This window comes from Aquila chrysaetos, chromosome 2, assembly GCF_900496995.4.
Source record: "Aquila chrysaetos chrysaetos chromosome 2, bAquChr1.4, whole genome shotgun sequence".
Taxonomy (NCBI): Eukaryota; Metazoa; Chordata; class Aves; order Accipitriformes; family Accipitridae; genus Aquila; species Aquila chrysaetos.
In genome coordinates this window covers 72,406,587-72,434,318 of record NC_044005.1, presented here as the reverse complement: position 1 = coordinate 72,434,318, position 27,732 = coordinate 72,406,587, and the positions used below count along the sequence as shown (strand labels likewise).

Genomic DNA, 27,732 nt, shown 5'->3' with positions numbered 1-27,732 from the left:
AAAACAACACAACGAGCTCTGGCCGTGGCACTGACCGCTGCCCGTCCTTGAGGAAGAAGGGGATGACACAGCAACTGATGTCTGTAGTGAATACATCATTTGTGTAGAAAAACAGATGCTGTATCTTCTCCGGCACCGTGTTTCTTTTTCTCCAGTAAAGTTTCCTAACTCCATACCCCAAATTAACACACTGTGCTTTGGCTACGAAGGCCAATCTGAAAAGTATTTAGTAACTCCAGAAGCTACTAACAGCCTTTAGGAGCTCACTGGCAGCGTCCAACAGCTGGCAGAGAAGTGAGACATGAATATCCATAGATGTATTTATAGATGCATTGTATATCAGTGTGGTTGCTGATCTCATTAAAAGACATCTGCATGCTTGCCTTCCTAGAATGATCCTGGGATGTGTGAACGAGTATCTGGCCGTAGATGGCACCAAACAACCGCGAGCGGAGCGATCCCTTCTTGCTGCTGGAGCAGCCCGGCGGAGGCTGCTGGCTTGCGGCTGCACCCCAGGGCAGCCCCAGCAAACAGACTGTCTGCCGTGAGATGCTAGAAATTTCACAACTTCTTCTTCCAAGACACGATTCTGTATATCCCTGCAAAATCAAATAGCCTTTCTGAGCTTCACAACTATTTTTTCCTGTTTAATTCCTCCCGGTCGTATTTTTTTTTTTTAAATACAGAAGGACAAAAAAAGCCCTGCCACGGTGATAGATGTAGAACGTTGGCACTTTGAAAGAGCATGGGAAGGGACCATTGCTGCTCTGAAGACCTAGCATCTGATTAGGCTGTTACATAGGATTGTATGTCATGAAGCCTAATTTTTGCTTTTGCAAGCAGTTAGGTAAAGTAATCCTATTCATAAACTGATGAAGCTCTATCTTAAAATCTAATTACTGTTTTTTATTCCCACAACAGTTATCAGGATGGTGTTCTGCTCCTGTGCCTCTCTGAAGCTTAGAAAGGTTTTCAGTTCCAGCCTAGATTCATTTGTGGACACATTATCCTTTTTATTCCTGTACAAACATTGTGTTTTAGTTTAAATAGCTCTTCTCCCTACCTGGTATTTCCTGCTCAACGGAGCTTCCCATCAGGCCCATTAGACTGTGTAACTCCCAGCCACATGGTCACAGGCTTGGCAGGAATACATGTGCTCTTTTAGCCTTCACCTCTCTACCCTAAAGATATGCCCAGAGCTTTTCCTTCCTTGGCTCTCAACAAAATACCCAGCTGCTGTTGGGGCTAGAGCATCGCAGCCTGGGTAAAGGGCTTAGAAAGACATCAGCTTGCTGAGGGCCATCTGGAGGGCATCAGCCAGGTGAGAAAATGAGGGGAAAAATGAGTAAGGAGTAAACTTCCAAGGAAAGAAGTGAGGGGATGGGATCTCTGGAGAAGGGGCGATGGGGTTGAGCAGCGGTGCAGATGACTTGGGGCAGACTGTGTCGCTCAACTAGCTTTGGAGGCTTCTGCCATTGCCTGTTATGAGCATACCAGGGAGGCTAGAAAACGGACATTGTGGACCACATGTGAGGTGAGGGCCTCTCTCAATTCACTTCATGCTATTACCTGTTGTCCTGGAGTCTTGCCGTTAGGATCATCAGTCTCCTCCAGCTTGCTAGCTGGATGCTCCCCTGACCCACTGGTGTCGCACAGCTGTGTGCACCTCAGTGCATACCCAGTCCCCAAATTTGGCCATTAAACTGGATCCCAGTGATGATCCTCCAGCATTTCTCAGACTACCCTCCTTCAAATCATTTGCTTGCTTTCAAGCACAATGTGCTGTTATTCACCATCCCTTCTTCTCCTCCCCTCCTCCTCAGCTATGGCCACCTTGAAACTCCCCTCACCATGCCTTCCTTGTGCAGTTGAGCTAATATTTTTTCCATTTGGGGGGCTTATTAAATACTTTGCAGAGGTCCAGTCAGGCTTCTCTCTGAAATAGGTCATTTATTTTGAAAAGAGGAAACTGAGACTGAGTAAGATTAAACAACAGCCTGGTGTACTGGCAACACTGGAGTTTTTCATTTGCAGTACTTACCCAGCGGTGGGCAATTTGTCCCCAAGCATAGCTATTATACTTTGGTCCAGCTCTACTACTCTTTTCGCAAACTGAAATGCACACATTGAAGTGAAGTTTTGTGTATCCTCAGTTAAGAACAGGGGCTGGGAAGTTTGTATGTTGCTGAGTCTGAATGTCTGCTTTCACAATGCTCAACTCAGATGTGCAGTATTACATCTGAGAGGGCTCCTTGCCTTTCATTACATTTCCATTTCATTTTAGTCAATGAATATTGACTGACACTGAGCAACTGCTTCTGGCACTAAAAAGGGGAAAGTACCACATGGATATGGAAACAGGGTAGGCAAATTTATTTTGCAAACACAAATTCAGACTTTTAAGACTTTGTTCAGCACAGTTCTCTCATTAAACATAGATTATAAACTCCAGAAATCAAGGACTGTCTTGTGTATTCTGTAGCACACTTTAGCTATGAAATCAATAATAACTCTATTGGGAGTTTTGCCTCAGTAAAGACTGAACTCAAAGTGCAGAACTAGAATATAAAAAAGGCTCAATTGGCTCAGCCCAAAAATTCATACAGGGTCTTCATCCTAGGAGAAGGCAAAATGTCAAGAGGAACATAAAGGGATATGACTTTACATTTGCAGCTTTCAGGAGTCTGGGTCTTGTTCTGGTTCCTGTTCTGCTTATGCTCAACTCATCTCAATGTTGTAGTAAAATGCACTTAGAGAAGTTGTGTCTAGTTAAATAAGTGAGGGTTAATAGCTCTTGATGCTTAGACATTTCACGTCCTTGACATCTGTTTCTTTTCTTTTGACCAGGTGGTGGTGGCAAAGCTAGTCTCAGGGTTTCTGACTAACACCAAAATTTATCTGAGCAGATGCATAAATTACATGTAAAATAGATAAACTGATATCCAAGCTCAGATATCACAGCTTCTTCTCTCACTTAGCACAACGTAAAATATCCTAAGCATTCCTCTTCTAACGGATTTGCTACTGGTCATACGCACTTACTGTGATACGGCCAAACAACAGCTGCATTCCATGTTCACAAGTTTTCTGTAATTTGTATTACTATATTTTCTTCTTTAACATACACGTCTCCATTACTGTCCAACAGAATGAAATGTTGCTTAATGTCAGCTCACTACAGGAAAATAGAAAGGAGAGTTGGGGATAACTAGACTGGCCACTACCCTTATCTGAGCCTGCTGGAATTAAACAACCATTTTCTATCCTTCTTTCTGTTTGTTTAATAACGTAATAGCAATTTTATTTTATAGCTTTCCCTGAACTTCATCTGTCCTTCCATTCCTTTTAGCCATTCAGTCTTTTTTTTCCTTCCGATTTGCCTTTTTGTATTACCAATGACCCTCTGAATTAACATTTGTATAAAAAAAGAATATTCTCAGATTCAGTTTGGACTTTATTTTCTATCACCTCCTTCACAGAAATTAAGTCCAAAGCAGAGTGCCAGATAAATTCACCTGCTTTCCTGCAGATCCCAGGACACCTAATATCAAACTGATGCTTTTTAGATAGGCTGAGCATTACCCATTTTCCAAAACCTAGCAGCACTGAGGGTGGGCTTGTATGATCTCAGGCAGTAAAACCATCTCCATGTGCACAGGCAGGTAGAAATTTCCCAAGGTCCCCAGCATGCCTGAGCTCATGGAAAATGAAAAGACTCTCCCATCAGGTCCCAGAGGGATTTGGAGCATGTACTGGTGGTGGCATGGAGGGTGTTATTTTTTCCTGACCCTGAAGCCTTGAAGCATGAGATTTGATTATAATCATTGTCCCATTGCAGAGCTGCAAAATTTATGAGCGTTAAGAGCACAGCAGTGAGTTTCCTTTTCTCTATAGAAGCCCACCAGTGGGTATATGGGGTGAGCCCCAGATTTCAAATGCGCACACTTGCAGACACACACAGAGAGCTTTCCCTACAACACCCACAGGCAGGAGGGAGAGAGCTAATTCACCTGAAAGCATGTGAGCAGCATCTATTGCTTTCCTGGGCGAAGTGTTCAGTCACTCACTCCTCTTTCTGTTCAAAGGAAGCTTCATTTCATCTACGCTCAGCTGATAATTCCTGGATCACATTTTGCTCCTATTTCCATGAATGAAACCACCCCAGCTTCTCCATATGAAACATGGTTATCGAGTCACCTCCCAGCTTCCTTTTGTGAAAGGTTTTTTCCTAGTCTCTGAATTATTTCTGGGTCTCTTCTCAAGGCCGGTGCAGTGTGGGTGCTCTCCCCGCTGGGCTGCACGGGGGGCACTTTTGCCTCCTCCCTCCCGAGGTCACCTCTCCTTCCTTACGGCCGCAGAAGCAGCGGTGCACCACGATTTGTCTTCTCCCACAAGTTTCCCTTGCCCATTTCATTCTTCTCGAGTTGCTCATTTCCAGCACATTCTCTCACACTGAAAATGCATAGAAATATGCTTTTCCCCCCAATAACTGGATCCTTCTTTTGCAGATGTTAGAACAAACCCTACTGCATCAAGACCATGTACACAGCAGATTTGGAGCACTAAGTAGCCGATTCCTAGCACGTGTTACCGATGCAATGTTCTGAGATCCAAAATCTTGTCAGCAAAGGCTTTGTGACTCATCCTGTGAATCATCAACATAAATGCTGAATAGTCTTGGACTGGAAACTGAATGCTGGGAGACCCAGCAAAACCAGTCCAGTTCATCGGAGGTCTCCGTTCTCATCTACCTTGAGACCTGTCAGTGAATGTGCGGATTTACCACTTGCCTTCTTAATTTCACCAGATAAAAGCTTTTAGATCTAAATATATAAATATATTATATATATTTATATAGATGTATATATAAATATAAATAAAAAAATATATAAATGCTCTGAGGAAACCCAAGTAGATGGTATTGACACATTGTCACTATTGCTCGAACTGTAGCTGAGTCAAAGATAGTGAAATTTCATTTGAGAAGATCTATCTTCCATGAAACCATGACATTGATTACTTGTATTTTTAGCCTCTACTTTTCTGCTACAGTCTTATAGAAACAATTCCAGTGTTTTGCCTACTAGGTTACCTTCCATATATTTTCCCCTCTTTTTAATATTGCAAATGAATACATTGAAATATTTCAATACATTGAAATATTAGTGTTAGTGGTTACAAGATCTCTTCATATATTTCCTTTAAAGTCCTTGGTGTGAAATCTCTAGACCCGTACATTTGAAAATGTTTAAATTTCGTAGGAACCATCTTTGCATTCTCCTGTGTTAATTTTACAAAAATGAAAAAGAAAACTCCTGTGCAGCTGAAAAATTGTTGCTGTGGTTTGTATTTTTCTTTTTCCCTACAAAGGCTGAGCAGAGAGGTGGTTCTTTCATATCCCTGAAGTCTACAGAGAAAATCTGAGCCTCGTGTGAGACCTTCAATGCCCACAGCACACTCATGGCTATTTCATCTTCAGCTCCCTCTTGTACAGCCATAAATCAAATTCCTTTTCAGCTACATGATTTGCAGTTTTTGGATTTGCATCCTGATCAGGTACAATGTGATTCACCAGATGATTTTTCTAAGCATTCGGAGAGCTGCGAAGAAAGCAGGATTTCTGGTTTTAGTACTCTAACTGCTGTTTAATGATATGCTGTGCCTTTACTTCCCCCTTGCTCTACAACTTTTCTCTCCCCAACACTTAATTCTGATCTTCAGGGTGTGTTTAAGCCCTACAAAATTTAGCAGATTGCAAAGAAGTTAGTGTGTATCTTGGCAGTAAATGCATTACTGTTTTCTCTCTGCAGTTTTACTTATGGTACCTATATCAGGCCTTCCCCTAGAGAGCCTAATTGATATTGATGTTATCGATGACTGTGGTTTGGGAACTCTGCCTCTCTGTTGCAGTAGGGCATTTCGCTCTCTGATTGCACCAAATGCTAATTATCATTTTTAGTGTATTGAATTTTAAATTATGTAAATGGGAGCAGATTATTTAAATCATTTTTTGCCTTCGGTGTGGAAATAGGCTTCCTATGGCTAGCTTACATCCATCACTGGAGTGGATTTGGGGGAGACATCACAGTGTGGCCACAGTGACCTTGAGCAGGTGACTGCTGGGGTGGTTTGGGATCACTCAGTGCACTCCAGCAGTTTCCACATGAGCTACAACCATCTTTGGTTGTTTCTTTCTTGTCACATTGCACAATGACAGATAGAAGTTTTTTTTTTTCTCTGGGCTATCATTGCTAATGAAAAATCACAACAAAAAGCTTGCTGCTTCATAGAATCATAGAACAGTTTGGGTTGGAAGGGACCTTTAAGGGTCATCTAGTCCAACCACACCTGCAATGAGCAGGGACATCTTCAACAAGACCAGGTTGCTCAAAGTCCTGTCCAGACTGACCCTGAATGTTTCCAGGGATGGGGCATCTACCACCTCTTGGGGAAACCTGTTCCAGAAGCTTCAGAAAGCTTCGCTTAACCTGAAGAACAAAACTCACGGCATGATGTGAAAGTGCCGGGAATTGATTTGGTTCTCACGTACTATGGATACGAACATAAGCACCAGCTACTTTAACTGAAATATTAAAATAAATCCTAAAGGCTTTCTGCTGTAAGTTGGTTTTGTAAAACACTTCTGATGCTTTAACCAAATTATCCACAAGAGCTAAGCAGGTAGACAAAACCATGTCCAGCTAAGAGAAAGGGATATGCTCAGATATACTTAAATATTGCATTACACTATTTTGGACTTAAATTACCTGACAGCATCTTTCTAAGTTAACATACCTTTGAAGGCATACATGTTAGAGCATTCATATATAATCTCTGACTCCTGGTAAGTGAGACGCATTCTCAAGGAAGTTATAAAATACTAAGGTGAAATATTAAACATGAAGCTATTTTTTCTAATTAATAGCTGTGTCCCCAGTACAGACGAGAAGTGCTAAAATATGTTGACTGAATGCTGGCCTATGCTGGGCAAGCATGTGAAGCAGCTGAAGAGCAAAATAATCATAAACATATAATTAAAGGTGAATTCTTCATCCTAAAGGAACCAAGCTGGCCCTTCAAGAACTGCAGAACCTGGGGAGTCTCACCGACATTGGATCCATGCACAGGCTGAGAGCAGTTACTAGTCTTCCACACCTGGTGCTTCTTTCAGCTGAGCTGTGGTTTTGTTAAGTATCAAAGATGCATAGCATTGAAACAACTAAATATCGCAACTGAGCCTTTTTAGATCACTCTGCTTTTTGCACATGACAATTACAGGTTCCCTAGACAAGCAGTGATTCAATAGATACATTAACACAAGTCACACATGCATTTGTAGTGCAATAAAACTGTTAGTGTATGTCTGGGAAAGCATTGCTTTTATTATAAAGCAAATCTGTAATTGCATTTGCTTTGTGTGGGAGCTCCTCCACTCCTCTTTCCATGAGACACAGAGGGGACAATGAAAATATCAAATGAACCACCTCACAGTTTGAAAAGAGAAAGTGTATTTCCCTGGCTTCTTGTTAGAAATGCAATTAGCTTTCCAAACCATCACTTCCTTCTGTGGGTAGCACGGAGGATGCAAAAACTTAGAGTGCTCAAGTAGAGCCACGAAAGATGGCAAGTGATAGGGAGGTTTTGTCCCCAGATCCTTTTAACAGGGCATGGGACTTCTTCAGTCTCATGCACCTTGGCCTGAAACGATGTCGATCCTCAAGAATGCTTTGAGTGACGGGTCAGCAAAGTCTGAAATCAAAGGCAGCTGCTTTCACTGACCTGATCTGAACACAGGAAGAATAATATCTTTTTGATGATGCTTCCCCAGGGGATACTCAGATGGGAATTATAGCTATAATGTGGTAAAATTTATTTAAAGGGCAGCGCTTTACTTAAAAGCTGTGAGACCTTAACTCAGGAGTTACTCCTCACTGGCAGTCAAATATTATCATTAAAAAGCTTTTTTAATCAAGTGTCCAGTGTAAATAAGTCTGCGCTAGAACAGGCTGAATGGGCATTTCTGAGGCTTTCTTCATGGCTGAGAAGATAAAAAAATGGCTCCTGATTTGTAACATTACAGGGCTTCAGCTTTTGTTGTCTTAGATGCTCCAATACCCCTGTGAGTCCTGATCTCCACTGAAGTTAACTAGGGGAGATTTAATCACAGGTCTAAGACCTACATTTTTTTCTTCTACCTTAGATTTAGTTATTAGGTTTCTATTTTTCAGATTTATTTTTCCTCCTTCGTATCATGAAATGTAACACATACAGTTGTACTTGCACAGCCAGCAAACCCCAACTTTGATGCTTCAGCAATTGTGACAAATGTGAGATGATGAAAAACTTCAGGATAAAATGCCTGTCAGGGACCCCCAAATTTAAATTTTCAGGACATTGCTTTATTTTGAGCTGTTAAATCCAGCTGAAAGAAAACAGGATCTTTGTTTCTTAAGACTTTGTTTCCTTCCACTATTTCTTTCCTATACTAAACCACAGATTGTAATCCTGTTTGTCACCACGATCTGTCGTGGGAATTATGATATGATGCCGTTCTCACTGATGGCAAAACTCATTTTGACTCAGGAACACAGGCAACTGCATTGTATAATCTCTTTCCTCAGTTTATATGATACGGAGTCAGCCCTAAGGTATCAAATGGGATAAAGAGTAAAACATTCACTTCTCAAATAAGGAAAAAAATTAGAAAGCAGAATGTTCTAGGTCTAAGAAAAATAATCTCAAATTGATCTGTTTCTGTGTTAGGCATTTTTAAAAAGTGTCAGTATGCCTTACTTACTGAAAGCTAGTTTATTCACCAGGCTCAAGGTGTTCAAATGTGTTCTGTAAGGTTCTTCAGGTTCGAGACACAAAAAATCGGAGATTATGAACAAAAATTTCATCCTGGGCTCTATGCTTTCTGCATAAGATTGTGCAAACTGTCCTGCAGAAGCATGTGGTCTGCGATGGAGCAGGATCCCCCAGTCAGAGGCACCAGTGCTGCTCAGAGTAACACAGCTCATGGCAATGCGAAAGGATGCTCTGGGAACTAAATCAATCCCCAGGACCAGCCTTATGTCGTTTCCTTTCTTGCCAGGGTGTGACTCCAGTTTTGATATCATTTCATCATGAAGAAGTCTTGACCTTATTCAATCCCAACTGCTGTTTTCCTCCACTGCCCTCTTGTTAAATCAATATTAGCAGAGGCAGTGAAATTTGGCTTATGAATGTTGGCATTTAATCTTGATCTATTAAAAAAATGGAAAGAAAGAAATCAAAACATCAATAACTGTACAGAATTTTTCTTATAGACACGGAGGATCTTTATCAGAAAGGAAAGGTTATGTGAGAAACAATATACAGGATATCAGGTGCAACACAATGATCTGCAGATTTCCCACTATGCTTTTTGTGCACCTGGAGCAAGGAATGTACTTTCAATCTATTTTTATTTTACATTATGGAAATATGCAGCCTAAGAAGAATGTTACACAGAATCTCCACGGGTTAGGAGAGAACATAAAGATCATCCTCTAAAAGACTGCTCAACTTGAGTCTCTCCATAGGTGCTGCAAACTCTATACTTTCTTTGCCTCATTATGTGCATTGTGTCAATTGAAGGTACAGCCAGATGTGCTCGGAGAATTGCCAAGGTTATCAAAATACACTCTCAAGGTTTACAGCGAGGAAGAAAAAAATGAAAGGTTTCATACTAACAGAAGAGATAATGAGGGAAGAGATTCAGACAGCACACATTCAGCTTCTTTTCTCCACTGATCTCTGGAGAAAAGGCAGGTCATTCTCATACTGAAGAAATGCCAACAGGCAGAGTTAAAATTGGAACGCAGAAACTCTGCACTGAATGTAGGGAGGGTGAGTGAGCAGGAGAATAAGGTAAAACGAGCTCTCGGAGCCACTGTATCAGTGACACTGTTGGCAAGGGAGGTTCTCAAGGATGAAAAAAGACAATGTCAGAAATGCTTCTGCACAAGGAAGTCCTGAAAGCAAAGGAAAAATAGACATGTATATTGGAGCTACAAAGTACATTTTAACTACCTAACCTGTGAGTGAGGATCTTGAGAATAGTGTGACTTTCCTATTCCCAGGATAATCATGCCAATAGATATAAATTACGTTTACACATCTGACAGCAACCTCCTCACGTGGACTGCAGGCGGCGGTTTCGGTAATAAGGCACTCACACCCGATGGCGATGTCCTCCTCCTGCCAGCCCGGTGCCTCTGCTCCCTGCCTGGCTGCGCTTCACCCTGACCCCCCCCAGGTGTTTTTCCATGCATCCCCCTCCTCACACCCATTTCCCCAGCCGGTGTAGGTGATGTGCTAAGAGGGCTCGGGCTCCTACTGTCCTCTCGTGACCTGTTCGCCTCTGCAGATTCAGGAGACGCTTTCCTCTGTCATGGCCAGTGAATCCTGAAATATTTTTCCAGACAACAGAAAGAGTGTCCTCAGGAGAGTTAGAAACCTTCCGTCTCCCACACCAGGATGGCCTGTTACCTCCTGATTAGGCCATTTTCTGGGGAAGTTGAAGACCTAAGTTTCAGTTCTTTCAGCCTGAGGTAACAGTTAAACAGATATATCCTGGAACAGAACTCAGCTGACATCTCCCAGCCAGTTTATAAGAATCACCAACCCCTCTTCAGCTGATAAATAAGGCAGATAAAATGGACGTATCCCACAGCAGACCATGGTCCACCCTGCCTTATCCCTGAATCTAGCCCTCCAAGCACAGTGATTTGTTTTTCTGCTCAGTTCAAGATACACAACCCTGTGGATACGAATAGGAAGTTCCTGTGCATATTACGTCTGCAGCATTTCTAATTGTAATATAATTTTGACTTTCAGGAAGGCTGGTCAGATGTGAAAATGTAAAGGGAACTGATCCTGATGATAACGATAAGGACAACTAACTAACAAAGGGGTGTTTGGTGTTTAGCTCATGTTCTCTGAGACAACGGCCTGATAATAAAAGGGAACAAAAGAAACGTGATGAATGAGAGTGGGACTCCTAAGAGGAAACAAAACACAGTTGCAAACAAAGATAGTGAAATAATAGGCATCCTTTAAACCAGTTGCCGCTTTCCCGCAGAACCTACAAGACACAAAATTCACATAAGCCAAAAAGGCTGATTGCTAAACATGTATGCATTTGTAAACAAGATGTAGTTTGGAGTCAGGAAAAGGGTAAGGACTAGATGATGTGTTGACTGAACAGAACATTAATTGGGTCAATTGAGCCTTCAGTGCTCATAAAACTTCAAAGACTTATTTAAATAATATTCCTATCCTGTACTTCAAATGAAACATAATCTTGGATGCAAGCATTTCCCTATTTTCAGATTTTGCAACACAAAATTTGCCACTTAGCAGTAGAACAAAAAATGACAAGCACAAAACCTCAACAAGTGAATTGGATTTTTTTGCGTCCAGTTTGGATGAAATAGAAATAATAAAGAGTGTCAAGGCAAGTAACCAGGCCAAGGCCTGATGTCTTTTGGTGCAAATGGATGCAGGTGCTTTGGTTTCCTTTTACAGAAATACTGACAATTTAGAACGCCCTTCAGCTTTCTCTTTCTACATTGTAATCAAAGGCATAAGAAACAAAAATGCCAGTTTACCATATTTTCACTGCTGAGTTTAAACATGACTTAATTCAAAAGTGAAATGAGATCCAACTTCATTGCTCAGTCTCATTAACTCTAATTTAAAATCACTATATTTCTGATCCATCACCAGGCAATGCGCATATCCCCACAGTGCTCCAAAGCTGCCTTGCCCAAAACCCCCAGGGAAGCATCACAGACCCTCCAGCAGGCCCGCAGGACCTCAGCCGTGCTGCCACAGGTAAGCCATCGCTCTACCACATCGTTGCTCCCAAATCCTTTTCTTGTGACTAAGTTGAAGAGTTAATGGCTGCAATGCTGCTCCTCTCTGAGCACGCCCCGAGCAGAGCCCTCCTTCCCCAAAAGACCCAGGAGCTCCAAACACGTGCGATCATAAGCCACTTCCACAGTATCAGGATGGACAATTTCTATACCGTTCCTCTGCGTCCCCACCTGCTCACCTCAGTGGTTAAGAAAACAACACAAATAAAGTGAATTGTGAAGAGTGGAGCGCTGCGCAGCCCCTCGGATGGGGAGAAAGGTCTGCGGGGGCAGCGTGAGCAAGTGGTTGGTGTGGCACAGAGATGCAATCCCTGTGCCGATATGGCCACCTGAAATTTCTAGGAAACGCTGGTATGCCAACGTTGGCCCTTACTGATCAATACACGAACTCATGTATAACCATGCACGCGCCTGGGTACATGTGCCTTTTACGTATCTGTGTAAAATGTAGATTGGCCAGATACAAACTTGGACAAAAGCAACTCTAGCCCTTCAGACTGTGGCAGCAGGGGGGGCTGTAAAAAATCCAACCTGCTCCATGTCAATATCTGCAGATTTAAGTTCTAGTTACTTGGGGGGTGGGTTTTGTTGGGGTTTTTTTAAGCTATGGGTGGACCATTTAGAGGCTTCTCAGTACAGATCCTGCACTCCTCATCCCAAAGAAATAATTTCATGTATTCACACAAGAGATTCCACTCCTAAGATACAGAATAACAGAGTAAAATTACCTTCCTAAGTGAGAAGTGTGATCAACACTTGCTAGAAAGCCTTTCAAGACCATTTGTAAAAATAGCTGAAGTTGCATTGTTTGTATTAGCACTCTGAACTATTCCCAGGCTGAGACCAGATCTTTGTGTTTGCTCAAGCATAAGGGGAAGCGTTAATGTTTACTGAGTCAGAACATTGTTGCTTAAGGAGCTTAATTAAATCTTTCATTCCTGGCTCATGGTGTCTCAAGACAAGTCACAGAATGCACTGAGCTACCAGAAAAAGCACAACCCCATTTTCCATGTTTTCTGAGTAACCAGCTGTGATGAGCGGAAGCATCGGTCTGAAAATAACCCTATTACTGTTAACATTTTTTCTTACCAAATTCTCACTGTAACAGAAGAATGTGAAAGTGGAAATAATTGAATTGTGCATTGAAAGAGATGTATTTCATATGAATTAAAGATGTTTATCTTCATTGAAATAACCAGACAGGGGGTTGCTGTGCTTCATTCAGCTAAGAAAGACTTGGTATTCGTATTTATTTTCCATTTACAAATGAGAGCTCCTGGGATGTGATAACTTAGCTGGAGCTGTTCATCTTGAAATTATCACTTGGAATCCAGCCGGGATTGCAATAATCAAAGGTTATTATCTGATGGGTAGAAGTGGAGAAAATAATAACTCATTTTTTCCTCCAACTTTTAAATGACTTTGGTTAGAATGTAAGAACAGCTACCCCCAGCTAGGCAGGGCTCCTGTCCAGTTCAGCCTCCGACACTGTATGCTGAGGAGTCTGCGATGTATCTGCCTTATCTATGTCTGGTACTTTTTAAAACTTCTCCATGCTTTTGGTCTCTATGGCACCCTGTGGCGATGTTTCTCAATTTAATTGCACATTATATGAAAAAGCATCTTCTGTTAATTTTAAGCCTGCTACGGGGCAATTTTATATGATGCTTCTAGACCTTAGGTTATAAGAAATAGCTGTTTACTATCTCTATATCATTAATGACTTACAGATATCCAATAAAATTAAGTCACTTTTTTTCTAAGCTGAAGAGTCCTGTAATGTTTCCTCCCCTTGCCCAGATGCCGTTTCCAGTCTCTGATCCTAACTGCTGCCTTGCTGTACCTTTTCTAGTTATACTGTATCAATGGAGCAAAAGTGCATGTAATACTCAAGATACAGTTTCACCAGTGGCTCACAAGGTGGTATAATCATGGGGTTTGTTTCATTTGGATATCTACACTTAATGAGTTGTTGATACCTTAAACAATGTCTAGTACATTGGTGAAGTGTGACTTCAACCTTTACAAGCCATGCTTACTCCCTCACATATAAAATATTTACCTTTACTTTATTCTTTTATGACTCCTGTCATTTACTTTTGACTAGCTTCATCATTTGTAAGCAGCTCCCTTCTTGAACTTGGGATGTTGGTGCCTTTTCCATTTCTGCAGAGATACTGGATTTGAATACCTCGGACTCACCACTACAGGGCTATGCCTCCGTAGTCATATGTGGAAATAGGTCCTGCAGACTGCTCAGGATTAAATCTGGAGTGGCTTTTCCTCCTGTGGATCATCTGACTAGTTAGACTGAGAAGTAAAACTGTCTAAAACAGTCATCTCTGAATAATACTGTGCTCTGAACTTTTCCGAATCCCCCGGCAGACAGCTGAAGTCTCCCATCGCACCTACCTGACCCTTGCAGCCTTTTATCTGAGGGTGTTTTGCAGCGGTTGTCACCACCCGGGCAAGTCACTAGCAGCACAGCCTCAATCAGCAGGTGGATTTATCATGTTTATCTTTACCCATTGAACAGGTAAACGTTTTGTCGTCAGCAGAGAGGGACTGAGCAGGGCTCATCCCACATATTTGGTGTCCTGCCTTGGGATGGAGTGGGCTATCCTCTAGATAGGCTGGCCTGACCCCCAGGTACAAGACGACTGGGTTTTGACTATTGTTCCTTCCTGGGGAGGAAATTTCAACACAAATTGATTTTATAGCACATTTTCATTCTGTTACCAATTTGAAACTTGGCTTTCTTTTAACAAAGACTATTGCTCCTCTAATGGTGTAATCTTCTCTGTTATTCAGATACATTTGTACTCTACTGTATTACAGTATCCCACGGATTATCTTCTAGCAGATGCCTACGATTACAAACATTTAAAATCAAATGTTCCAGTTCACTAATCTCCATCCTTAGACTCCCAGCAGTCACACAGAGCACGTTTATGTAGAATATGGATCTAATCCCTTTTTGTGTGCCCGATTTTCTTTGGATTGTTTGCATCAATCTTTGTTGTTTCCTATCTGAATTTTGTCATCTCCTCTCCAGCATGCACAGTGTTTTCAGTTTTACCCTTTTGATAATGAGTCACTCCAACTGGCGTGCTCTCCTGCACCTGTGATCTTGTCCTCAATCCTCCATTTAAAAATGCTCCTATGGTCTTTTTTTAATCCTGAGTGCTAGCAGAGTCCTTCCCCTCCACATTGAAAGCTGGGGTTTTCACACGTTCTGCATTTGCCTTTATTCTGTTTACTGGAATGCTGGTTTATGGAAACAAAGACTCTAAAACATAATACTGGAGATGTTCAGGGAATAGAAATATGGATAACGTCCTCATGGGAAACTTAATCCTAACAGTCCAATTCAACAAGAGAGCAGAGAGACGTGGTGAGTCTGTCCCTCTCGCTGACAGACTTCCTCGACACAGCTCAGTTTGGTTAGGAGGAACTGCAAAACCAGTTCGTGCATACTTTATCAAAAATAGAGATGCGTGTTTTTAGATAAACAAACAAAATTCAAGTATTTCTCAGCCTGTTCACAGTTATATTACAAAAATAAAGAAACATGCACATTCACACACACACAGATGAACCTTTTGAAGTAAATGGTTTGTTGAAAATTATATCTTTGGTTCCAGTGTTCACTGAGGCATGTTATTAAGCTGAGCTAATTTCTTGTGTCTGCCTCAGAAAGCCATTACCCCAACTGTCATGATGGTTTGCATGCACAGCACAGAGGAGGACACAAAACCCACGTCCTCCTCCTCCAGGGAATGCTCCCAGAAAGCTTATGCCACTACTGCTTTCTGTCCTTGAGATCCATCCAGATTTGTCCTGCTCCTTGGCCTGTGATAGGGAATCCCGTGTCCATGTAAAGGCCATGAAAATAACAAAGCCTTATGCTATGCACGCCTCTGCTCTTTCTCCATGTCAGCTTTACATACAAACCTAAAGGGCGTGCTGGGGAGGCTGAGGCCGATGCTGTTCATAAATCCAAGCCTTTGCAGAGCATTCCCAAAGCTTCCTCTCTCATTCCACTACACCAAGGGCATCTTGGATGCAAGGGAGGATTAAGCTTGGTCAAGCCAGTACTTCCCAGGGATATTACCTCCCATCCCCCCAAAAATTTTGAATCCTCCAGAAGATTAAAGCTATTAGCATTTATGATGGGATGACTGAGAGCAAGGAACTGAAAACTCCATTCGGAACTCCCTATATGTGTTGTGCATGCAGAAACCCTTGGGTATTTTACAGAAATGTTGATTATAATTATAGTACTGGAACATCTTTATCTGCCAAAGCGTCTGCCTTGCACCTGCTCTCCTGCCATGGAAAGGGAGCAATGAGAGAGAACAGAGGCTGCAGCAGGAAAGGGAAGAAAAATAGTAACCTCTTTAGAAAAGCTCCATCAGTTTTTCTTCAAACAAATTTTTCCATGGCCTCAGTGTGGGGAAAACCAAGCACAGCTCCTCCACTGTTTCCTTGCTCATAGATATAAGCGATCTTGTGAAGGGCATCTCAGCTCTACAGTTCTTTGAAGAATTGAAATGATAGGATGGGCCCTCAGAAGCTGGTATTTTCTCTTTATCTGGTTGAGCAGGCACAGGTCTTGCAATGTCAAGACACACTTTCCTTCCCTCCCTCTGACGGGAACGTGTTTATTGGCACTGCGGCATCAGCCGAGAATCGACACGACGCCCTTGCAGTTCAAAGTCAAGTCACTGCAGGTTTCAGAGGGAGCCAGGGCAGGCTTTAAAACTGCATTTCCTTTTGAGGCCATTGAATCCCTTCTAGATTGCCAGTGTGCTGCCAGTCAACATGAGGGGGTTTTCTGACAAAAGCAAAAAATGCACCAGGAAATGAAGCCCCCACCTATTCTGCAGTTATTACATAGCCCTGGTTTTCATCTGTTATTAATACAGGTCCAAATTCAAACAAAAAGACTTTGTTTCCACAAGGTGCTTAAAAACGTATATGTATAAAAGTTGCTTTAACAGGGCGTTTACTTAATATTTGTACAAATTACACCTAGCACTCCCTATTCATGTCCTCTGAATACTTTCTAAGTAAATCAGTAAGTAAATAAAACCACCATCAACTATGCATGTTTCAATGTATTTAAAATATTTATTTCAGACAAAAAGCTACTTGGTGTGTATTTTAAACAGTATTTTATTTTGGACTATTTTCCAAATGATAATATCACAGACAATATGAGTGATTTCTCGCAGTGCTGAGATAATGAATACCCAAGGTAATAATTTCCATGATGAGCTCTGCATTTCAGCTGGAAAACTCTCTGAACATACTTTGCTTTTTAAATTATTTCTTCTGAATAGCAGCACCATTTTAAAAAATATATATTTGTCAAAAGTTATGTACTTAGGAAGAGATATCTGACAAGGTTTAGATTTGTTAAGTGTCAGTATCCAACTGCTCATATATATTCAGGTAAAAGTTAATTTAATATGTATTTCATATATATATGAAATATATATTTTATATATCATATATATAAACATATAGACTTTCATGGAATCTATATATAATATATTCTGGGATGGTAATAATATATATATTCTATATAATATACATATAAAATATATTTTCACAGCATAAATATAAATATAAATATAAATATAAGCATATGTTCTGTGAAGGTAAGAAAAACAAAATGGCAAGAATTTACAATGTTTAGGATAGCCATAAAGTATTTCAATAACAAAAAGAATTGATACGATATTTTTGAGATTGATACTATTTTTGAGAAAGTACTAGTTTATGAAGACAGGAGGTAAATGTAATGGAAAAATTTCAGACTTTTTTTTTATACTTATGCTGCAGTAATGCCTGGCGGCCAGAGAGATACTTGGCTGACTAACAAGATGCTAATTATTCGGAGACTTCTGTTCCACAGAGTAAAGCCACATCAGTAAGTTGGAAAGTGGGATCTGTGCAATTCTTAAAGCGTAATAATGAAAAAAATATGTCAGGAGAAAATTTAAAAGATGAGACAAGAAAATTTTCAATGTCATATCACACTGATTTGCTATTCTGTATTTCATATTGTGAATGCTAGGTTGTACAAGAATGCAATGTGTGATGATGAGACTGTGGCTGCAGGTCAAAGAGGAAAGAAATCAATAAAATGTTGAGCAGAGGAAGCTGATAAAAATACTAAGGATGCAGCTTTAGAAACATTGTGATAGTGTTCTTCAAGTTCTTTAAAAATGACAAATTTATGCCTATCAGAGAAAATTTGCTATTATCTACTTTGAAATTTTTCCCTGCAGAAATCTGAGTATATATGTTTATATCAAAACCAAATATTGCACCTCATAGTTTATCATCTGATATAAAATATATTGAATATTTTGACATATTTTATAGTGAATACTCTAATATCTTGAATATTAAGTTGGGGCATATAAAGACATGCACAGAAGCTTTTGAGGGAAATTAAAAAGGTGAGGATCTTAGGCAAAATCTCCAGATGGAATAAACCAAAGACATACCTGTCTCACACTCCCGTGATAGCAAGCACTAGAAAGTTAGAAAAATGCCAGAATCATGCTTGTCTACACAACTTAAATTCAGTTTGTGTGCATATACGCATTATGGCAGTCAATGGCATCACCATCTTCTGTTTTTCACAAGTCCCTTCCCTCTCTTGGTGCCCAGAATAAGTGATGACAATGTATTGAATTGCTATTCAATATATGATTTGTTCTCTGCACAGCCTCCACACTCTGATGATTTTTTTGCATAGCAAAAACTTGCAGACAGGATTTCAAAAGGCTGCTCTGATGAGTTTTCTTCGGTGCCAGTGGCTGTGGTGGCTGCAGGAATTAATGAACAGACTTCACAGAGCCTTTAGGGATTGGGGGTGCCTTATTACTGCTGCCATTTTATACATAGGTAACTAAGGACACACAGTAATGTTAAAAAGGCTTTTTAAACCTGGCTGGCCAGTTTGAGATAATGATAATCTCATTTTTCCATAGCCTTGAATTATACAGTACTGCATTTAAAGCATGATTCTCATTAATTTCAGCTGCAGTCGTGAGCCTCAGAACCATAGTGTCCAAGCTATTTAGGACACACAAATGCAAGAGGGAATTTGCACTTACATACCCCGGGAGGGCCGGACTTAAACATTTCTACAAATCATACTGCAGACTCTCATATCAGACACACAAATATAGAAACATGTCATTGGGATTCTCATTACCTAGCTTGAGACATCTAAAAGCTATTTTCAAGCTAAACTAGATGCTTCTAAGCTAAACTCGTCATCTTGTAGGGTCAGTAGAGAGAGATAGACTGTGCCAGAGAGCTTGTCATCCTGGCGCAGGGAAAGCCGAGGTACTTTCTGCACTGCCGATGGCTCGTCACGAGGGAACCGTGCTCCGGTTTTAGCAGAAACAGTGCGGGTCACAGGCAGCCACGTATCGCCGTGCACAGCTATTTGGCAGGTGCCTTGCTCGTTCAAGGAGCGGCGTATTTTCTTGCTGCCGCGGTCGTGGTGCGGCGGGTGAGGGCTGAGGCCACCGGTGAGGCGAGCGAGCCCCTTCAGTGGGTGCGGGGGTGTCTCCTGCCCGCGGACCACCCGGGGCGGACGGGACGGGACGGGACGGGAATCTCCACGCCGGCCGCTGCGGCGGGTTCCCGGTCCGCTGGAGGCCAGCCGCGTCCGGGCAGCCCCAGGGAGTTCCCTGAGAGCTGGTGGAAGGGACGAGGGGAAGGAGGCGGCAGATGCCGGCCACCTCCCCAACCTGAGAGCGCTCCCCTTGAGTCTCCCCGGCCCGGTTTGCCCCGAGCAGCTGCCCCCAGCTCCGGCGCCTGAAACGCGCCCTGCAGCCCCAGGCAGCCCCCAAGCCCTGGTCACGACGGTGGCAAGCTGGCCCTCGACGCATCTCCAGAAGGCCCTGTGGAAGGAGAGGCTCCGGCCAGGGGCAAGCTGTGGTAATAACGGTCACCGCTTCTCCTTCCCCTCTCCCGGAGGAGGCCGCGCTGAGGACGTGGTTGTCCGTTCGTCCCCCGGGGACGCCACTGACAGCACCCGCCTCGGGCTCGCGGGGGTCGTCTCTGCCCGGCCTCGCTCCCCTCGTGACACGGGGGCGAAAAGGGACAGTTCCCGGCTGCGGGCAGGTGCTGCCGCGGCTGAAGCCGGGGAGCCCAGATTAAAGGTAAAGAAGAAGAAACCGAAGGCCGGCCGGCAGCGGCCTCCCTCCGCACGCGAGAGAGAGCCTGCCCCTCCGCGTGAGGAAGGAGCCCTCTTTGCAGTCCGCAGCAGGTCAGACCACCAGCGCGCCGCGGGGTCCGCACGCGTCACCGGCGGCGCGGTACGGCCGCGTAGCGCGCGAGCGAGGCTACGTGTCTAGAAAGCCTCGTCTCGTAAGAGCCGTAAGACACCCGCGTCTTCTCTTCGGTGGAGGACGGCCGAGCGACCGGGGTTACGGAAGAGGAAGAGAGGGGAGAAAGAGAAAGAAGCATCTGAACTGTCAAATTCTCCCGGCAGCGCCAAGAGCAAGAGCTGTGGTGAGTCCTGGGCCCTCACGGCCCGGTTGTCCCTCTTGTGAGTCCCAGTCCCTCCCTGTCCCTCCCCCTCCCCTCTACCTCCCTCTTTCCCATGCTGCTGCGATTTTTTTTTTTCACTTCCCTGTACCTCTGCTCTCCTCTCTATTCTTGTGTCCTGCTCCCTCTCCCTCTTTTTTCCCACCTTCTGTCTCTGTCCTGCAGCCCAGCACTGTTTTTTCCTTTTCCATCTCTTTGTCCTGATCTGCATCTGTCTTTTTTTCCCCCACAAATTCTCTGGCCTGTTCCCTGGCATTCTTTTCCTCTCTGCGCCTGTACGTGCTGCTCCGTGTCCCTGCCTTCCTATCTCTCTCTACTTCCTTCCCTTTCTCTCTCTACCCGTTTGTCTTGCTCACTGTTGCTGGTTTTTTTCCATTCTGTATCTCACTGTCCCCATCCTCTTTTCTGTTCATCTCTTACTCTCTCTGACCCTTTATGCTGCTCCCTGCCCCATTTTTTCATTGATGACTCTCCGCAGGGCTCCTAATACCTCTCTTTCTTTCTCCACCCCCCTGTGTTTCTCACAGTCTGTCTTTCTCTCATTGTCATTGTTCTTGTCTGTCGCTCTCTCTTGCTTTCTGTTCCACCATTTCTCACTGTATCCCTTCATCCTGCTCCCTGCACATATTCATATTCCTCTCTGTCCTGTTGGACATCCCAGGGTTTTTTTTTCTCCATTTCCATCCTGCTGCTGCCCTGTTTTTTCTTTCTCTACCCTACTCCCTGTTGCTCTTTCTGTCTCTTTTCCTCTGTCCCTGCTGCTTTTTTCTCCATCTCTGTCCAGATCCCTGTCCCTTTTTTCCTCTTGCTCTTCCTCTACCCTGCTTTTGCTCGATATCTTTTCTGTCTTCCTCTCTCTGTATACCCCTGTCCAGCTAGCTGTCTGTTCTTTCCTTTCTCTCTTCCTCAGTATTTTTTTCTTTCTCCATATCTCTCTCCCACTGTCCATCACAGTTGTTTTTTTCCCTCCAATGCTGGCCTGCTCTCTGTCCCTTTTTTCTCTCTCTGTTATTCTGTCATGCTCCCTGTGTCTATTTTTTAATTCCTCCATCTCTGTCCTGCAGCCCATCCCTATTTTTTTCCTCTTCCATCCCTTTGTCCTGCTCCCTGTCCTTGTCTCTCTTTCCCTTTTTTCTGCCTCCCATCCTTTATTCCTTCCTTGTTCCATCTCTCTGTCCTCCTCACTATTCCTCTCACTATCTCTCTCTTTCTCTGTCCTTCTTGTCTTTCCCCCCATTTCTCTGTCCAGTTCCCTCTTCATTCTTTTTGTTCTCTGTCACTCTGTCCTGCTCCCTGTCACTGTTTTTTCTCCACCTCTGTCCTGCAGCCCAGTACTTTTTTTCCCTTCTCCAGCTATCTGTCCTGCTGCCCACCCTGGGCTTTTTCCCCTTCATCTCTGTCCTGCTCCCTGCCTCTTATTTTTGCCTTTCACTTTGTCCTGCCTCCCTGACCCCTTTTTTTCCTCTGTGTATCACCTTGTCTTGCCCCTGTCTTTCTCTGACAACATGTTCTGCTCCTTGTCCTTCTTCCCCCCCCCCTCTATCCCCCATCCTTCTTCCTGTCTTTCCTTATTCTCTTTCTATCCTTCCACCTCAATGCTTCTTTCTCCACCTCTGTCCTGCTCCCTGCCGCTTGCTTCCTCCCAGTGTTCCTCTGTCCTGCTTCCTGTACCTGGTTTTTTTCTGTCTTTATTTCTCCGTCCTGCTGCCTGTCTGGTTGTTTCTTGCTATACCTCCCTGTCCAGCTGGGTCTCCCTTTTTTTTTGCTTTCTCTCCTTGTCTGTCCTGCTCCCTGGCCCTTTTTTTGTCTTCCTCTGCCTCTGTCCTCTAGCGCATTGCTGGTTTGTGGGGTTTTTTTGGTTTTGTTTTTGTTTTTCTTGCTCTCTTTGTGCAGATCTGACCCTTTCTTTATTTCTCAATCCCTTTGTCCTGTTCCCTGTCCTTTTTTTATCTCTGTATGCCCTGCGCCCTGTCACTGTCTTTGTCTCTCCTTTCTTCTTCTTCTCATTCCCCCCCCGGCCCCATCTCTCTATCCCTCTGTCCTGCTCACTGACCCTACATTTTCTTGCTCCATCTGTCTGCAGGGCTCCTCATCCCTATTTTTCTTAATTTCTCTACCTCTCTGACCTTTTATTTCTGCCTTTCTCTCTGCTCCTCAGTATTCTCCCTTGTCTTATTTTTCTCTTTCTAATCCTCTATCCTGCTCCCCATCACTGTAGTTTTTTTCTTAATTTCTCTGCCCCGCTCCCCATCCCTCTCTTTCTCCATCCTTCTGTGCTGCTCCCTGGTGCCCCCCTGCCTCTCCTTGTGTCCCTTGTTGTTGTCTCTCCTCCCCTCTGTCCTGCTCCCCACCCCTAATTTTCCTTTTCCATTTTTCTGTCCTGCTTCTGGTCCCCGTTTTTCCTCTGGCTCCACCTCCCTGTCATTCTCCCTGCTGCTCTTGCTTGCTGGCTATCCCAGTGTCCTGCTCCCCATCCGTCTCTTTCTCCCTGTATCCCATTTTCTGGCTCCCTGCCCCTCACTTGTTTTCTGTATCCCTCTCTCCTTCCTCCTGTTCTTCCTTCCCCCTGCTCCCCCTCTCTGGCCTGCTGCTTGTCACTGGTTCGTCTTTCTCCTGCTCTCTGCCTGGGTTATGTGACTCCCTTCCTCTCTCTTTCCCTCTGTCCTTCTTCCAATCTGTGTTTTCCTCTCTCTATCCCTCTGCCCTTAATGCTTTTATCTCCACCTCTCAGTCCTGCTCCCTGCCCCTTTTTTCCTTTCCCTGCCCATCTGTCCTGCTTCTTGTCCCTGGTTATTCTGCCTTTATGCCTCTGTTCCACTGCCTGTCTCATTGTTTCTAGTTACATCCCCCTGTCCAGCCAGCTGTCCCTCTTTTCCTTTCTCTCTCCCCTACTCTGGCCCTACTTTTTCTTCGTCCACCTCTGTCCAGCAGCCCATCACTGTTTTTCCCTTCTCCATCTCTTAATCTGCATCTGTTCCACTCCTGCCCCAGTCCCTCTGTCCTGTTCCTTGTCCTGCTTTTTGTCGCTCCATGTTCTCTTCTCTATCCCCATCATTCTCTCTATCGCCCTCCTTCCTTTTCCTCCGTATGCCTTTGTCCTGTTCCTCATCAGTATTTTTTCCTTTCATTCCTCTGTCCTGTTTCCTGTCCCTTACTTCTCTGTCAATCCCTCTGTCCTGTTGCCTATCATTATTTTTGCTGTCTGAATCCCACTGCCCTGCCTCCCATTCATCTCTTTCGGCTCTGTCCTTCTGTCCTGCTCCCCAGCAGTATATTTTTTGCTTCAGCTCTCTGACCTGCTCCCTGCCCCTCTCTTTTTTCTCCTGTCATTCTTTCCACTTCCCTGTACATCTCTCTGCAATCTCGTGTCCCGCTCCCTGTCCCTCTCTGTTTATACTCCCAGTGTCATGGTCCCCATCCCTCTCTTTGCCTCTCTATCCCTCTGTCCCTGTTTTTTATTTCTCCATCTATCTGTCCTGCTGCCCATCTCTGTCCAGTTCCCTTTCTGGTTGTTTTTTTATCCTCTCTTAGTTACTCTGCTTTTTTTCCTGTCCTTATTTTTTTATCTTCTTTATCCCTCTGTTCTGCTCTGTGTTCCCTCCCTCTCACTCCCCCAGTGCCCTGCTGTGTGTTACCCATCCTTCTCCCTATTGACTTTATTTTTTCCTCTTGCTCTATTCCTCTGTCCTGCACCCTACAAGTATTTTTTTATTCTCTGTATTTCTGTTCTGCCCATCGTGATTTTGATGTTCTCCATCTCTCATGTCAGGGCTCTGAGTGCACCAACAGGCTCTGCCATGCAGATACGGGAGCATTATCTTTGTGGGCAGTCTCTGCTGGAGGGGAAAGGTGACCCACTCAGCATGGAGGAAGTTGCTGTGACACTGGAGGCTTGGCTCCAGCATCTGATTGTCTCTGTCCATCCATGGGACGGTAGGTGGCATGAGGAGGACAGGTGAGTTGGCCTTAGAGGAGGCTCAGAAGCTCCTTCTAAAATCTGTGAATGGGCTCCCCCCTGTTTGGTAATGACACAATGTGGGAGGCCATGGCATAAGAAAACACTGTGGGAAGGAGGAGTCAAGCAGTCAGCAGCGCCATGGGCAATACCCTGAAGGTGAAAAACCGAGCTGTCTTGGAGAACAGGTCCACCGTTACCAGAATGGCTGCATTCCCTTGTGAGGGGACAGGTCTACTGTGAAACCCATGGGCATGAGCTGCCACAGCTGGGTGGGTGTGGAGAGGGTCTTCAAGAGCCCCTGGGGCCTTTGCAGGGGCTTTGGTGTGGGCGCAGGTCTCACAGGCTGGGGTGTAATCAGCTCTGGGCCACCAGCCTGCCCGGGTGATCAGGTGTTGTGTCCTCCAGCAGCCCCCGTGCCTGGCTGTGGGTGCATCGGTTGGGAACTGGTGTCTGCTGTGGTCCCCAAGCAGTGTACGGCTGCTTGCTCCAAGTATGAAAAGACATCTTTGTCTTGTAAGCAGGGGAACGGAGAGAAGAGAGGCTGCAGACCCTGTTAGTGCAGTCAGGGTCCTGCCACCCTGTCCCAATTCCCCTTCATCTCCTTTCCAGGCTTAGCCTTCCACTGGGCTAATTAAACCTCCCTGCTGCCTCCTCTGAACATCATTTCTAGTCCTGGTTCTCAATATCCCACAAACCCCAGCCTTAACCCCACTTTCCAGTGAACGTCTGCCACCAAAGCCCTTGTCCACTTCTTGCCCTCCTCCTCCTCCTCCTCCTCTTCCTGCCACCCTCCTCTTGCTGCAGTTGGGGTCTTTGGGCTATGCAAGGGAAGTGGAAGGGAGCAGAAGAAAAGCAAGCATCTCCCAGTTTGGATAACTCCAAGTTCTACCCCAGCCTCCAGCAACGCAAAGCTTAGGTTGCAAGGAGAGCCCTGGTCATTTCTGGAGGAAATGAGCACCAGGCAGATAGAATTCTTCAAGGAATTTAGTAAGTAAATTCTTCAAAGTCTTTTTAGTGAGCGACTCAAACTATCATTTTTATAGTCCTGGAAATTGGCTGAATTTGAGTGGATTTTCAGAGGAAAACCAAAAGGCAAATACCTGGTGCAATGGCAAACTTCACAGTCCAAAACCATGCAGCTCCTGTAACTGTTAGACAACACTCCCTCAAAAGGCACTAGAAGTTTTTAATGTTGCAAGATGATGTTTCTACCATTTCTCCCTCATTCTTGGAAATGGCTCAATGATTTGAGTTGTCTTATTTTGATCAGTTTTCCCCCAAACTGAGCCTGAATAAAACTACCATGAAAAAATTAAGTCCAACAGAAATTTGGAAAGTTATAAACCATGGAAAATGTGATTTTATTTTTTTTAAGGGAACTGACAGGCAGTCTTAAAAATAAGTGATACCAATATTTGCTTTTGGTACCTCTGCCATTTATCTGCATCTTCATTAAGACAGGCAGACTATTACCAGCCTGTACAATGAGCTCCATATTCCCTGTGTTTGATTTATTCCCTATTTTTGATTTAAGGATCATTGGGATGTGAGCGTGCAATGAAGAAGTACTGAAATTCTGCCACGACGGAATTTGCAGCCTCGTAACATCAGTCACCAGAAGCCAGGGAGGAACCACAGGGCCAGGGGCTCTCTGTCAGTCCTTATCTCCGGGCGCCTGCGTAAGGGCTCTGACATCCCCGCAGTGCAGTACGAGATACCCCGTGTACTCCTCAGGGCTGGCACTGCTATCTTTAGGAGTCACCTTGCCTTTCTCAGGTGCTTGTTTGTCAGAGGTACAGCTCGCACATCACTGTTTCTTGCAATTCATTCCCTCCTACCAGAGGTTAAATGCTGTATATCACCAGCTTAGTGGCATGTACCCTTTCTGAGAGTTGATGTCGTGCTGATGTCTTAGAGGTACAGGAGAAATTGAAAAACCACCATTCTGCTTCCATGACTATCACTGTAGCCAGGAAAGCAATAAATCTGAAGAAACAGTTAATTGAATGGAACATTGTGAGAGGAGAGATGCCACTGCTAGGGACTGTTTTACCGGTCAGAGGAGTCAGATCAGGACATTCCAATGATTATCTAATTTCTTCATCTCTTCTGTCAATAGCCGTTGGGCTAGAGCGACTTCATTTCATTTGGCTGCCTCTTACTTCTTTTTAGAGGTGAGAGGGCAAATCCCGCCTCTGCCACACCGCAGCACCGCACGTTCCAATAGCAGCAAACACTGAGACATTATGCTGCATTATGCTGAGCGAGCCAGACACTTCTGCTGAGCCGTGGCATTAATGATGTATCAGTGTTTCACTGACTCCCATTCTATTAAAAGAAGTTACACAGTTGGTATTCAGCACTGGTGTCTCTGTTTCTTATCTGCATGGAATTTAAAGTGCCCATAACTCAATGGCAATTGATATTCCTATTTTTTAAAGGATCCCTGTAACTGGTGGCTGATCCCATTACACATTCTCGGTCCCCTAGTGTGTTGCTTTCCCATGTGGATACGTTATCCTTTGCCATTTGCCAGCCTGGGCCTGGGAGCGGAGCACAATGGGGGAGGGAAATGAGGAAGCCCAACCTGCTGTGTGGAGTCACACCTTGCCACATGGACGCGCGGGGACCTCAAGGTGTGCGTGTGCCACACACACAAACGTATTGCTTATTCCACGGCGGATACCGGTGATCACCTGAATGTGCTCATGCAACCACAAAGTTTATAACGGCATCAGGGCTGGGGTAAAGCTGGGGAAGTTGGACGTTTTCAGTCTCATTGACAGAGCGGACAGTAGAGCTGCGCCCCTTCGAGTGAGGCCATTTGCTGCTGAATCCTCTAACCCTAAGTCACCAGGAACTAGGTTCCCAATAGCACAAAGAGGGTGAAAAGACGTGCTTTGCTGGAAATGCATCCCTCCTTTTCACAAAGTTTTCCTTCCAGTGTTCCTGCAACCCTTCATGTCCAGTTGAATAGAGGAAGGGGAAGAATAATTTTCTCTGTAAAATGAAAGAACGATGTTTAATACTATTACAGCCTACTCAGAATCCAGAGAGATGAGGAGAAGTGGGATGGATGTCTCCACAAAAGAGCATTCCATCCTTCCTCTCAGTAGAAAACCCCGGGCACTTGGGCTTAAGTGGAATTATGCTGTTTGAATATGTGCTGCACTTTTGTATATAAATAGGATGGAAAAAATACACAACAGCAATAGGACAAGCACGGTCTTTATTAGCCAAGCAATAGTTTTACCGCCATGGGTAATGTGAATACACTGACCTGCTGATCGA

The 27,732-nt window shown here is 44.0% G+C and overlaps 1 protein-coding gene across 1 annotated transcript; it reads left to right on the top strand.

The window, feature by feature from the left end:
• The first annotated feature begins 429 nt into the window (after positions 1-429).
• Positions 430-27,732, top strand: LOC121232545 (translation initiation factor IF-2-like). Its single transcript, XM_041119414.1, has 3 exons — positions 430-544; positions 19,446-20,447; positions 26,614-27,732. The coding sequence occupies exons 1-2, from the start codon at positions 430-432 to the stop codon at positions 20,288-20,290; spliced, it is 960 nt and encodes a 319-aa protein (XP_040975348.1). The 3' UTR covers positions 20,291-20,447; positions 26,614-27,732.

Excerpts from the sequence above, each read along its gene's own strand:
- LOC121232545 (XM_041119414.1), top strand. The coding sequence starts at position 430 with ATGGCACCAAACAACCGCGAGCGGAGCGATCCCTTCTTGCTGCTGGAG. Across the intron at positions 545-19,445 it reads CAGCAAACAGACTGTCTGCC|GGCTGAGGCCACCGGTGAGG; the intron begins GTGAGATGCTAG and ends GCGGCGGGTGAG.